The following is a 15,431-nucleotide window of genomic DNA, read 5'->3' as shown; positions in this document are numbered from 1 at the left end:
TCAATGCCTGAAGAAAATGTGAGTTACTTAGCTATCTAACCTTGGTAGTAAGTCAGTTTTGACCCTTCAGTCCTGTAGGTCCTAGCATTCCTGTTTTCCATAGGTCATCCCTCTTGTTGAGCAAGAGTTTCATAGTTGTCTGCTATCTCAACCTCTACATTTAATTAAAAAAAAAAATCTTCCATTTTAGACCAAGCATATAGCTTCTATGGGAAAGCCTTCCTTGGTCTTGTAAATCAAAGCAGTTCTCTGGAGGGAGGTTTCCCACTGCTGGGCTGAGTATCATCTTTCTCAGGGTGACCTCATCTATTAAAGTATGAAGGTTGTATTTGAAATGCCATTTACTTTCTCTAAGTCAATAAACGAAGCTGTGGATCTTTAGATCATCAGAGGTCTGCTTATTACCAGGTGGTTTTGTGTATGTGTCACTTTTTTAAATCGAGATCTGTGTTGGAGTTTAAAAGAATTCTGGCGGATTTCCATTTGCCTTTCTGAATCAGAAGTTTGGGGTGAGTGAGTGTAGATTGCCCCTAGATGAATCTGACTTTATTAGTTTGTGTCCTTTGTTCAGAGCACCAGGGATGAGCTTATGAAAGCACAAATGGCTCTTATCTTCAAATGTTTCCTTTATGCTGCAATTTCCACCTCACCGACCTGTGTTATTAATCTATTGCAATCCCAATTAGTTCACATCAAGGTCAACTCTTTGGGGTGTGCAAAATGGCTGCAAACTTAAGTGAACAACTTCCCCTTGTGTAGATCTCACATGAAGGTGGAGAAGACTGCAGCAGGGGAACTCAGAAGAGAGAGGGAGTTGTCTGATACCACAGAAGAAAGTGACGGCGATTCCCCTTGGCTCACAAGCCAAAGAAATCCAATTATTCCAAATAACTTAAAACTTGCACAGGAACTTGCCACCAAATAAGGGAAGATTTTAGCCTCTTATTCACTCTGTTGCTTGATGGCAAATATTTAAGAAACTTCAAAAAATAGAGAGGTTCAAGAAAGCTATTTCTCGGGGGCATGGAGGTTTCTTGGGGGCATTTCTTGGCGGTCTGGAGGGCTATTTCTTGGGGGCTATTCCTGTGCATGGAGAAGCCTTGAGTTTCAGAGGTATAATACACACTACTCCTCCAGAACTATGAAAAATAAGCCAGAGCGGGAGGGTCTGCAGGGCCCTGTGTTTAGGAATGAAGGCTGCCTGTCCTGCCACCTCTCAGGAGCGCCCATCAGAACAGACAGTAAAGACACGAATGGCAGGTCTCCAGTTGTGAGGCAAGGTCCCTCCTAGTGTGAAGAGAATATACTTCCTGGATCTGTCATTATCTCTAGCATATCAGAAGGGGGAACAAAAACAACAACTAGGGTGGCAAGGCCCTACTGAAAGAGAGAAACTCATTGTTCTGCACATTCAGAGACTTCCTAGTTTTATAGCCGTTCAGAGCTCTTGGAGGTGAAGGGGCAGCCAGAGTGAAAGACCTGTGTGCAGTGGCCAGGTCAGAGGGCGTGTAGAAGATGACAGGAAGCATTCCCACAGGGCAGTTCCCTGAGGTTCTGTCCTCCAGCTCTTGCTGCAAGGAATTCTAGAAGCCTTGGCCTGATGTGTGGGAAAGGAAAACAAGGCGAAGAGGATGCAGGTAGGAAAAGAAGAGTTGTGACAAGGTGGTCAGACGGGAGGACTGCATGAGAAAAACAGAGGAGGAGAGCACAAGCAGACACTTGATTTCACTAGCATTTATTGAGGGGAATGAGGCACTTCCACTTGAGGAACTCTCCTTCCCTGTCAGGATATCCTTCAAATTGGGAGCGTGCAATGGAAGCTCTTAAAGAAAGAACGGTTGTCATTCATTGCGGGTCACACCTCACAAGACAAAGAGCAATGAATCCTCGATTTGTAAAATGCAGCTTTCAGATTCTGCGTTGTGGCTGACATGGTGCAGCACCGCTGTGTGGCCCTGACGCAGCTGTGTTCTGCAGGGTGGCTGCGGTGCTCCTTGTGGAGGAGGCTGGTGCTCTGCGGGAGGAAGGGCTTACGTTGCATCCTAGCAGTGCATGTGCTACTACCCTGGAGTAGTGCACCTTGGAACTCTGGCTGCCTAAGGAAGGTCTCGTTTCTGGTGGCTTTGTGGGGCCAAGCCTCTCCCTCTTCTGTCACCTGGAGCACCAACCAGCCAAGACAACAGTGCTCTCCAGACACTGTTATCCTTTCCTGGAAGGGCAGGGGAGAGAAGACTGTTTCCTGCCTTCAAGGTGCCAGCTACTGCATTGACAATATAAGGCAGAGGGGCACATTTCACCCTTCCAGGAGTCTAAGGGGCAGATGCAATAACGTCTCCTCCTGGGGGGAAACTGAGTCTCCAAGGCATTCAGTTACTTGAGCACACTGTGAGTGAGAGGCCAAGCCAGGGTCTCTGTCCTCATCTCTCAGACTGCAGAACTATGCCCTTATTGTATCCTTACTGAACTGGCTTTTAGAGAGACAGCTCTGGGATGAGATTCCCAAATCCTGAAAATGTTTGGGGCCAGAACAAACAAAAGCATCATGTTAAGCCATCTGCCATGTTTATTGTTTTTAATTCTCCTTTCCCCCCATTCATGAGTTTTTCTTCTGATTTTATTAGAATGCCATCCTCAGTGTTTGCTGCTTAAAACCAGAATCCCTGGCGTAAAATCCAGTAAGCCTGCCTTAGGGCCCACATCATATGGGAGCAGAAGACAACAGAGACTGCTCGCTGGGCTTCAAGCCACTCGAGAATTTTTCAAGCAGTTCTAACATTTTACAACATCAAAAAAGTGCCAAAGTAAAAACTAAGGCTGCAGCTAGGAGAGTGCCCACTGAGAAAGCCATGGTTGGGTTTGTGTAGAGGAGGGCTTCTGGGGTCACTCTGCTCCATGCCCCCTCAGCCTCTCCCACCACAGGTCTGGCTCAGGGATAGCACTCGGGTGCAGAGGGCTGGGGCAGTGGCAGAGATGGATGAGGTAGTCGCCAGAGGAAGCCCAGGCTGCAAACTGGCATGACACACACCTGTGTGGAACAGCTCTCCCTCTGAGCTGGGCTCAAGAGCATCGTATTCTCCAATACTGACGACTCATAGGTTAGGGGGTTCATCATTTTGTAGCCTCTGCAGTACCAAACATAGTCACTTCTTTTTTTTTCTTGCCTGCTGACACCCTAAGGCATTACAAGGACTCTGGTAAAATCTCAACCATGTTACTTAATATGATCTGCCCCAGGGACAGCTCTTACTGTATCTGTTTAGCCAGAGGTATCACAGGTGCCTCTCTGGGAAATCCCACCAGCCCCTCACCAGCACAGTGGAGACTGGCTGGAAAGCACGGCCTCCCATGCCCAGCCTGGACTGCAGGTTGGCGATGATGATCTCCCAACCTGGGCCTTCCAAGCATAGACCATCGAGCGTGCACAATCCTCTTGATATCAGGTGCCACCTCAATAGAGTGCTCTTCAGAAAATTCTGTTTCTTTAGCTTTGTACAGTCCTGGGGGATGCTGTGCCTCTTCTGCTTGAAGCTTCCCAGCTCCCACTTGAGGTGTCAGTGATTTGTTTTATGGGAGTGAGTCTCCTTGTTCTCCACCAAGGATCCAGTCCCAGGATGGAGGCTGCTTGAGATATCCGAGCACTCAACACAGTATTTCTGGCTTATCTTTTTCAAGGAACTAAGAAGGAGGGCAAAGGTGCTAGAGGAGTAGAAGGGAGCAGAAAATCATCTTTACCCTCCTGGAGAAGAAGGAAATGGAGGAGTGGAAGGGAATAAATAGGGTGGCCGTGCAAGAATCTAATGTGCTGGTGTTGGAATTTATCCAACCTGTCTGTAGAGCTCCTTCAGGCCTAGAAAGTTGTATATGGGGGGGCAGAGGTGCAGAAAGTGGGAAGTGCAGAACATCCTTATGGAAAAGATGTCTGCCACAAACGTTTATTTAACAAAGTACAGAGAAAGAATCTGTCTGCAAGGGAGGAGGCAGCAGAAACCAGAAGGTGCCTTCTGTTCCCTCTGAACTGTGGTCCCTCCAGCTGTGTGCACCGAAGGCCACTCTCCCTCTGCCTCAGGGACACGATGCCAACTGAGAATGAGACATGTTCTAAAAACACCCATCTTTTCTGGAAGCTAGTGACCTATCCTTGAACCCTCCCTCCAAAAGAACTCTGCCTAAATACGGAGCCTGTTTCCAGACGCGTCTCAGACTCATCTGGCTGAGGGGAGCAGCCTCATGGTGCAGGGTGAACTGTTTCCCCTGGGAACCGTCTGACAGTGCTAATGAGGAATTGCACTTTGCATTTATAGAGCACCTTTCATCTGTGGATCTCAAAGCTGCCCCACAAACATTAATTAACTCTCACACCTGTGAGGCAAGTGAGCCTGGTTACCCCCATTTTTAGAGGTGAGGAAACAGAGGTTTGAAAAGAAAAGGACTCCAGGGAGAACCAGCAGGGTTGGGGGCGGCGTGATGTGAGGAACCAGCATTCTTGATTCACAGGGCCCTGACCACAAAGCCACAAAGCTTCCCCGGCGAGGTGATGAATACGGGTCCCGGAAGCAGGGAGTGGTGGAGAGGCAGCCACAGGGCTCCCTTCTTCCCTCCCACAGGCAGCCTGCCACCTTCCAGGCTGGCAGGTTGGCGGTGAGGACGGGATCCCTCAAAACCTGAGGCCTTTAAAACAGCCTACCCAGGCAGGGTTCTGTCCCGGCTTGGTCTGACTGCTTCCCTTCAAAGTAATTGCTGGAACAATGAATGTATCTGAGCTACACATGACTAACCAAGATGTCTGCAGCCAGCCAGAGACGAACGGTTGGCAAATCCTGGAGCTGTTTCACAACCTCCCTTTTTTCCAGGATCCAGAGCTGGTGCTGACTGACTCATGTTGTCATGGGATTTCAATGATATAGCAACAGTGTGCTGAGCCGGTGTCTGCTACCTGGGGGTACCTGTAGTAGGAATAGGTGACTAATCATCTTTACTTGTGCTGTGCCGGAGCTTTGCTCCCTGCTGCAGAGGCCAGAGGAAACACTGCTTCTCAAAGACAGTGGAACTTTCAGGGAAATGTCCCTTTCAGAGCAGAGTCACCCACCCCCAGGGACTCTGAAAGGCCCTGATATCACACACCTCTGAAAGGTGATGCTGGGAAGCATCTGGGGTCACCTCCTTTGCCTGCAGGGGAGCCTAGCCCTTTCTTCCCAGGGGTCGCAGACAGTGAGATGCAAACCACCACTGGGGCTCGCCCTAACACATCACCCTGGAAACTGACTCACATCTCTGAGTCCTGAGTCACATCCTGTTGTGTGTTCTGAGGTCTCCAAGAGGGCACTACACCAGCTCCCCATGACTGAGGTGAACTTGGAGGGAACCCTGGGAACGTCCCTACCTTCCTCCAGGCTGCAGGAGGGAAAAAATTCCTCCAGGGAAATAACCAGGGCTGCCCCTTGGGTTTATATGTTCACCAAGCAGATTTGGGTTTTTCAAAAATAGATGGAAGAAGAACCCTGTGGCCTATGTGACTTTTATTTTTAAATAGCTCTGAGAGATGACTGAAAGACCTGGCATTTTAAAGATGTCAGCCACATAACCAAGAAGGGACTTTCAACTATAACCTTCTCCAGGCCCAGGATGAAGGAGGGTGCTCAAGGGGTGCTTCTGAGGGTGGGTATTTAAAAGACCCTAGAGTGGACAGAGGAGGGTCAGGAGGGGTCTCTATCCATCTTCTCCCAGCACCTGTGGGGAGCATGAGGACAAAGAGGGATGTTTTGAACTTTTCAAAGAACAAGATTTTTTGTTTCATTGATTTTCTCTAATACTTTCCTGTATTTAATTTCACTGGTTCCTAGTCTAATTTTTATTACTTCTTCTCTTCTGCTTGCCTGAGGTCCGCACTGCTTTTTTTCTCCAGTCTCCTGAAGCAGAAGCTTCAGTGACTAATTCTGGATCTTTCTTTTCTAATATATGTATTCAATGCTATAAATTTCCCTCTAAGCACTGCTCTGTCTGCATCCAAAAATTGTAATAAGTTGTATTTTCATTTAGTTCAAAACACTTTTTAATTTCTCTTGAGACTTTTTATTTGACCCATGGCTAATGTAGAAGTATGTTGTTTAATCTCCAAATATTTGGAGATTTTCCAGTTATCTATTATTGGCTTTTTAGTTTAAATGCATGTGGTCTGAGAAAATACTTTGTATGCTTTCTACACTTTTAAGGATCTTAAAGTGTGTTTTGTAGCCCAGAATATGGCTTATCTTGGTGGTGAATGTGCCATGTGAGCTGAAGAATATGTATTCTGCTGTTAGACAGTATATTCCATAAATGTTAATTAGATCAAGTTAACTGGTAGTACCGTTTAGGTCAACTGTGTCTTAATTTTCTGCCTGCTTGATGTATCAATTACTGAAAGATGGTTGTTGAAGTCTCCAATTGTTATAGCATATTTACCTATTTCTCCTTGTAGTTCTATCAGTTTTTGCCTCATGTTTTTTGACACTCCGTTTTTAGATGGACATATATTAAAGATGATGTCTTCTTAGAGAATTCACCCACATTATCATCATGTAATTCCCTTCTTTATCCCTGAAAATTGTCCTTCCTCTGAAGCCGGCTTTGTATAAAATTAATATAGCTGCTCTAGCTTTCTTTCAATCAGTGTTAGCATGGTGTATCTTTTTCCATCCCTTTACTTGTAATCTGTATGAATATTTTTATTTAAAATAGGTCCCTTGTAGACAATATGTAGTTGGGTCTTATTTTTAATCCACACTGACAATCTCTGTCTTTAAATTGGTGCATTTAGGGTATTCATATTTAACCTAATTATTAATATAACTGGAGTAGTATCAATCATATTTATAACTTTTGTATTTGTTGCACCTGATTCTTCCCCCCCATCTTTTTCTACCTTTTATAGGTTTAAACATCTTATACGATTCCGTTTTATCTCCTGTTAGCATATCAATTATTCTTTTTTAAAAATGTTTTTAGTTATTGCCCTGGAGTTTGAAAAGTACATGTATAACTAATCTACATCTAGCATCAAATAACACTGTACCACTTCTTCCTTCCTATCATTACTGCCTTTTATTTCATTTGTCCACATGCTACAATCACCCAATACCTTGTTACTATTATTGTAAAGTTATCTTTCAGATCAGTTAAGAAAAATAAAACTTAATTTTACTTTTAAGGATCTTAAAGTGTGTTTTGTAGCCCAGAATATGGCTTATCTTGGTTCATTGTACCTTAATATAGTACTTTTCTAATGCTCTTCCTTTTTTATGCACTTCTTTTTAATGTTTCTCATAGGGCAGGTCAGCTGGCAATGAATTATTCCAGTTTTGTCAGAAAATATCCTTATTTCTTTGAAGGATAATGTTGCTGGATGCAGAATTATAGTTTGGTAGCTTTTTGGTTGCAACACTTTATTTATTCTGCTTTCTGTTTGCATGGTTTCTGAAGAGAAAGATGATGTAATTCTTATCCTTGTTTCTCTAAGGGTAAGGTGTTGGCTTTTTCCTCTCTCTGGCTTCTTTCAAGATTTTATCTTCTCTTTGGCTTTCTGCAGTTTAAATACGATATGCCTGGGTGTAGATTTGGTATTTATTATGCTTGATGTTCTCTGATCTTTCTGGATCTGTGGTTTGGTATCTGTCATTAATTTTGGAAAACTCGTAGCCATTAATACTTCAAATATTTCTTCCAGTGTTTTCTTTTTCTTCTCCATCTGGTATTCCAGTTACACCTTTTGAAACTTTCTCACAGTTCTTAGATGTTCTTTTTCCTCTTTATCTTTTTGTTTGGTAAGTTTCCGTATCTTCGAGTTCATTGGTTCTTTCCTTTGTCATGTCCTGTCTACTAAGTAAGCCATTCCTCATTTCTGTTAGGGTGCTTTTGGTTTTTAGAATTTCCTTTTGAGTGTTAAGAGTTTCAGGCCGGGCACGGTGGCTCACGCCTGCAATCCCAGCACTTTGGAAGGCCAAGGTGGGTGGATCACCTGAGGTCAGGAGTTCAAACCAACCTGGCCAACATGGTGAAACCCTGTCTCTACTAAAACTACAAAAAAAAAAAAAAAAAATAGCCAGGCGTGGCGGCAGGTGCCTGTAATCCCAGCTACTCAGGAGGCTGAGGAGGAGAATCGCTTGAACCCAGGAGGTGGAGGTTGCAGTAAGCCAAGATTGCGCCACTGCACTCCAGCGTGGGCTACAGAGTGAGACTCTGTCTCAAAAAAAAAAAAAAAGTTTCCATCTCCCGGCCTACATTATCCATCTCTTCTTGCACGTTGTCTTCTTTTTCCATTAGAGCCATTAACATGTTAATCATTGTTAAATTCCCTGTCTGGTAATTCCAAACTCTGTGTCACATCTCGGTCTGGTTCTGATGCTTGCTTTGTCTCTTCAGACTGTGTTTTTTCTTGCCTTTCTTGTAATTTTTAATTAAAAGTTTAATATGATTTATCAGGCAACAGGAACTTAGGCCTTTAGTGTGAGTTATTATTTTCATGTACCTAAGAGTTGGGCTGTATTTAATGTTTGCAGAAGGTACCAGAGACTTCAAATTCCTCTAGTGTCCTTGTTTTTGTCTCCCATGTTATCTGTGAGCTTCTCTATGAACTCCTCCTTAAATAATCAATCTATGGAAGCTCTTTCAGCCATAACCCACTGTTATTATAATATATTGAATCCTGGGAGAATCTGGTGGAGTTCCTGAATGAAAAACCCACAACAGTGCACTTCCTCCTGAAACTGTAGCCCCCAGGAGTGTCTTACTCTCACACCAGTCTGTACTCAGCCTCTAGCAATCTGTCAAAATCACCATTAAGTGTTCCCGTCAGTTTATGAATTCAGAAATTCTGCTCCCAGCAAGCAGACCTCACTGTGATTCTCTCTGTTTGCCTGCTTCTCAAAATTTGGGGTGGCAGTTTGCCCTGCAACTTCAGCTTTCCATTGGACTTAAGAAAAGTCATGGATTTTCAGTTTGTTCAGCATTTTTTCTTATAAAAACAAGAGTGATGACTCTCAAGCTCTTTACATTTTGGAACTGAAACTAGAAGCAGCAGGACATTCTGATATGAATTATTTAAAAGGGTCACTGTTGACTCTAGAGACATTTTAATATTGCTGCATCAAAAGCTAAAAGCACTCTCCTTTCTTCTAGTGTGATATATGCCATGTACACCTCTGAGCTCACCACTAACTTCAACTCTACCTTATCCCTAACTTCCCATTTCAAATGGAAGGGAATGGGGTTCGAGGATGTGAAAAGGGGTCCCTGTTTTACCCATTATTTGATGATTAAAAAGCTGAAAATAACCTATCACAAAATGGCCTCAGTAAAGTGGCTGCATCAGACATCATTTAGCCTGGAAAACCAGTATGCAGAAAGGCTTAAATTTAACTTTTTGAATCCAGTATTATTTATTTATTTATTTATTTATTTATTTATTTATTTATTCATTTAAGACGAAGTCTAGCTCTGTCACCCAGGCTGGAGTGCAGTGGCGCAATCTCAGCTCACTGCAAGCTCCGCCTCCCAGGTTCACGACATTCTCCTGCCTCAGCCTCCCGAATAGCTGGGACCACAGGTGCCCCCCACCACGCCCGGCTACTTTTTTGTATTTTTAGTAGAGACGGGGTTTCACCGTTAGCCAGGATGTTCTCGATCTCCTGACTTCATGATCCACCCACCTCAGCCTCCCAAAGTGCTGGGATTACAGGCAGGAGCCACCACGCCTGGCCCTGAATCCAGTATTTTTTAATGGAAACATGAGTTGGTTGAGATACTGAGTTCCTGCCTTCTCCATCCTAATCCCAAATGTCCAATCTCCTTCCCCCTTTACCATTTAATCTCCTGAGCCCAGCTCCTCTCCAGCCTGAAGAGTGTGTCTGTCAAGACTTTAGCTGTGAACAAAACACTATTACTTGAGCCTTATCCTGGAGCAAATGTGTGTGGTCTCACCAATGAACGTCAGATAAGTCCCTTGGCATGGATTTTTCTTTTTAGAAATATCATCATAAAGGTTACTCAGACTTATTGAGCATTTACTATGGCCAGAAATTGTAATACTTGCTTTCCATATAGTTTATCTCACTTATTCCTATTACTCTTTGAAGTCAGAATTCTAACTATGAACCAGAGAAAATAAGTGACCTGCCTAAGGTCTTCCAGTTGGTTTATGGTGAAGACAGGATGCAAACTGAAATCTGTCTGTGATTTAAGTTCCGTGCTTTCCCTAGTCTCCTCCTTTCAGAGGCAGAACATAAGCATGTAATAGATACCACTAGGGTTCTTGTTTCTACCTTGGGAACAGCTGTTTGCAAGTCCAAATTAGGCAGCTAATCTAGCAGTTAGCCCAGATACAGCCCTGAGGCACCCCAGTAGCTGTAACTCCCAGAAGGCAGGAACCTTCCATTCACTAGTGAGTCCCCAAGACAGTGGCCCAAGTGAAGCCAAAATGTTTGTTGGAAATATGAGTGAAAAAAAGTAATTTCATGAACATATGAATGAATACATGAATGAATGAAGCAACACCCAGTATAATGATTACTGCAACAGGAAGATGCCTTTCCAAGCATCACAAGGTCCTGGGATCTTCACTGACTATAAGTGCCAGTGGGGCAGGGACCATATTGGTCTTATTCATCACTCTCCTACCAGGTAAATTAGCACATTCCTGGCACACTGTAAATGTTCAATATGCTTTTGTTCCTTTTGATGGACTCACTTATCAGAGGCAGTTCTTTCAAGAACAAGTAGCCCTGTGCTCTGGAGAATGATTTACAGTGGTTCTCTTCCTCAGCCCGTGGCCTTTTCTGGATAACTCCCATTTTACTCCCCTCTACTTCCTCTTCCCAGAATACACCAATTTATTATTACTGGCACCACTCTTCACCCCATGTCTGATTCTTCCCTCACTCTGCTTAATGTACAAGTAAAACAAAGAAATACTGTGTAGGACCTATTGGAATTAGAATCCTGCTCTGTTACCATGGGAAAGGATTTAGGGATCATCTCCCTTCAGAGGTGAGAATAAGAAAGTGTCAGTGAGTAATCCAAGGTCACCCGGTTGCTCACCAGACAGAAAGACCCAGAGCCCACCTCTCCTGCCTGTTAGTCCAGTGCTCGGGTGGCCCGTGAGTTCGTGTTGGCCCTGTCAGACCAAAGACAGTAATGAATATTAAACCCAGAATGCACCATAGTATCAGGCCTTTTTTGTTTTTGTTTTCTATTAGTAACACACGCAGAAGAGGCAGCAACTAAAACCCCAACATCAGAGGCTCACCATCCCCACCTTCTGGCCCACCACTGGCAATGAACCCAAGCACAAGTCACTGTGGTCTCGTGAAAGAAAACTGATGTGGGGGGTTGGGTGGGCTTCAGGGTGTTTATTGCCATCTCCCCCTCCAACACCTGGAAAGCTAAGTTATGGTGTGAAGTCAGAAAATGTGGAATCTGCAACCCTGTCTTTAAAAAAAAAAAAAAAACTCATAGAACTTGGACTTTAATCATAAAGATTTTACCAAAGCATATTTTTTAAAGGCTGTGAAATATTATGCAACGTTTGCATGGTTTAATTATGAGTTTAGAAAAGCCTAGCACAACTTTTTCACTACAGTAAAACATGACAGAGCATGAATCATGGCATAATACTTTATGCTTAGTGTGGCTTTAGACACGGGGTTAGAGGTGTGAGGCTGTCTACACAACAAGGCATGAATTACTCTACCGCAATTCACGCCCTGGGGGGCTTTCCGACAATTCTGAAACCTCTTTTGTTTGCTTTTAAAATGATTAAAATATTGGAGTACTCTATATTCACTTAGTAAACGTGTGTATCTAGTATATACGCATGACTTATACAAAATATCTAAGTATATGGTTTTTTTTTTCATTTGGAGTAAAATACCTGCAGTAGCATGGGAATACTGAACAGTCTGCTATTTCTGTTTGCCTTTAGTTATTGGAAACACTGTTAGCTGTAAGATTACACAGGAGCTTCAGCCAAGGTTGAACATTTATTTTCTGCTGAGTTTAAAATGGACCAGCTCTTTTGTTCCTTGCCACCTCTTTAAATCCTCTAAAATTTGGAATAAAATGAAGACCTTTCTTTAATATTAGATTTCAAAGATTCCAAGCTAAACTATTTGCCCAGGAACTACCAGGTTTTTTAAACTTAAAAAATCAGTTATTTTCATGCACACACAAAAAAGAAAGAAATGAATCAGTATGAGGGAGGGAGGAAGGGAGGCTGTCAGGAGAATACTGGGGAGGAAGATTTGGGTCTCCAAATGTCTGATTCTGTTATCCACTGTGGCAGCTTCAGAGAGATAAACAGAAAAGCAAATGTGAACTGCTGGAAATGAAAAGCCCCTGTAGGAAGCAGATCTGAATATTTTATAATGAGTAGAAATAGCTCATTTCTTTGTGTCCTGACCTATCCAGAACTTATACCCGGTATTGGAAAGAAGTCTCCTCTTCCTACACTGCTACTTGCAGGATCATGAAGCTCTGGCTGTGAAGACCCTTGGGAGTTATGGTAGTTCACTGTTATCTTTGTCCACAAAGGTGGGACATAAAGAGAAAATTAATGTTTAACTCCAAAGAAGTTAAAATTCTTTTAGTGGGACAGTGTCCAATTTAAATTTCCTTACACATTTGCCTAAGAATAGAGCTGGCTTTCCTCCTCCTTTTCATCTGCAAACAGTATGATGCTTTTGAAAATTAAGACTCCTTTGAACACTGGAGTCAAATTGACAAAATCCATTCTGTCTAAATCTTTTGAAGTCAGACTTTTGTCTCTTTCCTATCCCAGGCCTCTTATAATGGCAACCTATAAAATACCTGCTAAAAACTCTGACTTTTAAAAGTTGCAAACTTGAAGTCCTGAAAAGGAACGGAAGGCCTGGGCTGATAGGGCCAGTTCTACTGCTGGGTTTGTGAACTAGTCATTAGACCTCATTGCCAGCTTCCCAGCCAGACCTTCTTTCCTGTCATCCTTGGGAGAGAATTCGCCTTAATATAAAACATTTACCAGCCCATGGAATACTTTTTGCCAAAGGTAAAGGTATTAAAAAAAAAAAAAAAAAAAAGCCCCAAACTCCACATTCTTACCGAACACAGATAAGTGATCCCGAGTTTATAAAATGTTTCTGATGATGATAATTCTAATTATTGGCAAAGCTGAAATCATCTCAGCAGTCATGAGATACTTGAAGTTCTCAAGTGCTGCAGTTCCACAGTGTGGACATTAACACTCCTACCTTGAAAGTGTAATCCATTTCTCTCATCATTGTTAGCATGATTAAATAAAACCTTTGGAAGGAATAGGTAGCAGGTGAAAATCTCCAAGAATCCAGTCTCTTTTGGAGGGAAATAATCCAACAGAGGCAGATACTTGGACTTGAGTAGGCTTATTAAACCCTGGTACATAGGCCACATACATGTATGTGACATATTTGCACAAAGGCCACTCGTTTCTTATTAAAAGACATTTTTAAAATTCCACCCCACTTTACATATAATTGACCTTTCTGATTCTCTTCAGATACAAGGCAGATCCAGCCATCCCCACCGTGGTCCTATGATCAGTCCTACCAGTACCTGGGATCCATTGCCTCTCCTTCTGTGCACCCAGCAACGCCCATTTCACCTGGACGTGCCAGCGGCATGACAACCCTCTCTGCAGAACTTTCCAGTCGACTCTCAAGTAAGCCACTTGAAAACACATTCTTTGCAGCTGAGCTGAGGTGGAAGGTCCGGGAGACTAGAGGTGCATGAAGGAGCTGGCAGAACATTATTAAAAACTGAGTAAAACATGGTTTAAAGACAAGGTGACCTATCTCTACTCTAAGTCCCATGCCCATGCACTGGTTTTCTTGGATACTTAGGAGGCAGAGATTGTGGATGTGAAGGCAGAAGTGGCTTGGAGAAGTAGGTTCCTTAGACATTCTAAAGTTGTTCACATTTGGCAAGAAAGGATGGTGACTGAAGGGTTAAGAACAATATAAAAAGCCAAAGTAGTCAACTTTAGGACTCATTATTCCAAATGAATTCTGGACTGATGGGACTGGGCCATGTGGTGGTGGTAAATTTTCACAGATCACATGGACAGCACACGGGGGTACCTGTGGAATGGGAAGTAAATACAGCCACCCCTCGGTATCCATGGAGGACTGGTTCCAGGACCCCCCCATGGATACCAAAATCCATGGATGCTCAAGTCCCTCATATAAAATGGTATAATATTTATATATAACTTATATATATCCTGCCATATATTTAAATCATTCCTAGATTACTCATAATACCTAATAAAATGTAAATGCTACGTAAATACTTGTTTTAGTGTACTGTTTAGGGAATGACAAGGAGAAAAGTCTGTATATGTCTAATACAGACACAACCATCCTTTTTTAAAATAGTATTTTTTGATCTATGGTTGGTTAAATAGATGCAGAACTCATGGATATAGAAAACCAACTGTATACCCCAAATTAGACATTTCCAACTAAGCGCTGTTCATATAGAGGCTAGAGGAACAGAGTGAAAAACTCAGGTGTCATGGTTAGCATAATTGTTGTTAATATGAGCTCATTAAGTATTAGTCATTTAACCTATGAGCCCTTTGGGCTTGGCACTCACCTTTGCTCGTGGGCAGGGAAATCAGAGTTACAGAGAAAAATTCCTTTGTTGAAGGCAAAAGAAGAAACTTAGTGTTTGGGGCTTTGAAATTGGAGCTGCACCAAACTGTGAAAATGCTTCAGAGAACTTCAGTGTTATGATGCCTGCAAACACCCTTGCATGTGTGTTTGGGGGAGGGGGTGGGTCTTGCCTTTCAGCTCTTGGGATCAGATTATAGCAGATTAGGGGACAGGCACAGGGGCAGTGGAGTCATGTCTGCCATTTTAAATGTTGTGTAATGTTGTGTTTTCCAGACAGTTGTGGTTACTTCAGGTTTCATCAGATGCCTTAGCTGCTTCTCAGAGCTTCACAACAGCAGTACTATTGACATTTGGGGCCAAATAATCCTTTGTTGGGGGAGTCTGTCCTGAGCATTGGAGAATATTTAGCAGCATCCTTGGCCTCTAGATGCCAGTAGTATCCTGCTCACCCCAGTTAGGACAATAAAAAATGTTTCCAGACATTGCCAAGTGTCCCAAGGGGCAAAACTGCCCCCAGGTGAGAACCATTGCCTTCCAGTATTCTTGGGTGCTACAGTAAAATAGGAAAGCCAACTTCAGTGCTCGGTTTTCACATTACTTTTGGCCATTAATGCCAATATTTTCATGGTACATGCTGCTCTAAGGCATTGAGAGAGTAGCACAGGTATCATGGCATCTTGTTTAGGTTGTGGTTTCTAGAAGCTTATCCCTCAAGAACAAAGGCACTTGTCAGCTTTTACTGATTCTTCTCAGTGCACCCACTGGCTGTGGTCT

The 15,431-nt window shown here is 43.1% G+C and overlaps 1 protein-coding gene across 3 annotated transcripts in view; it reads left to right on the top strand.

The window, feature by feature from the left end:
* Positions 1 to 15,431, top strand: part of RUNX1 (RUNX family transcription factor 1) — a 262,592-nt gene that overhangs the window by 237,375 nt on the left and 9,786 nt on the right. For all 3 annotated transcript variants that reach the window (XM_017956466.3, XM_009202288.4, XM_003895520.5), the window contains one exon: positions 13,541 to 13,702. In XM_017956466.3, the coding sequence (XP_017811955.1) occupies positions 13,541 to 13,702 (162 nt within the window). The remainder of the gene's footprint in view (positions 1 to 13,540; positions 13,703 to 15,431) is intronic.

This window comes from Papio anubis, chromosome 4 (assembly GCF_008728515.1).
Source record: "Papio anubis isolate 15944 chromosome 4, Panubis1.0, whole genome shotgun sequence".
NCBI classification, from domain to species: domain Eukaryota; kingdom Metazoa; phylum Chordata; class Mammalia; order Primates; family Cercopithecidae; genus Papio; species Papio anubis.
The sequence above is the reverse complement of the archived record's forward strand: the minus strand, read 5'-3'. Positions and strand labels throughout refer to the sequence as shown.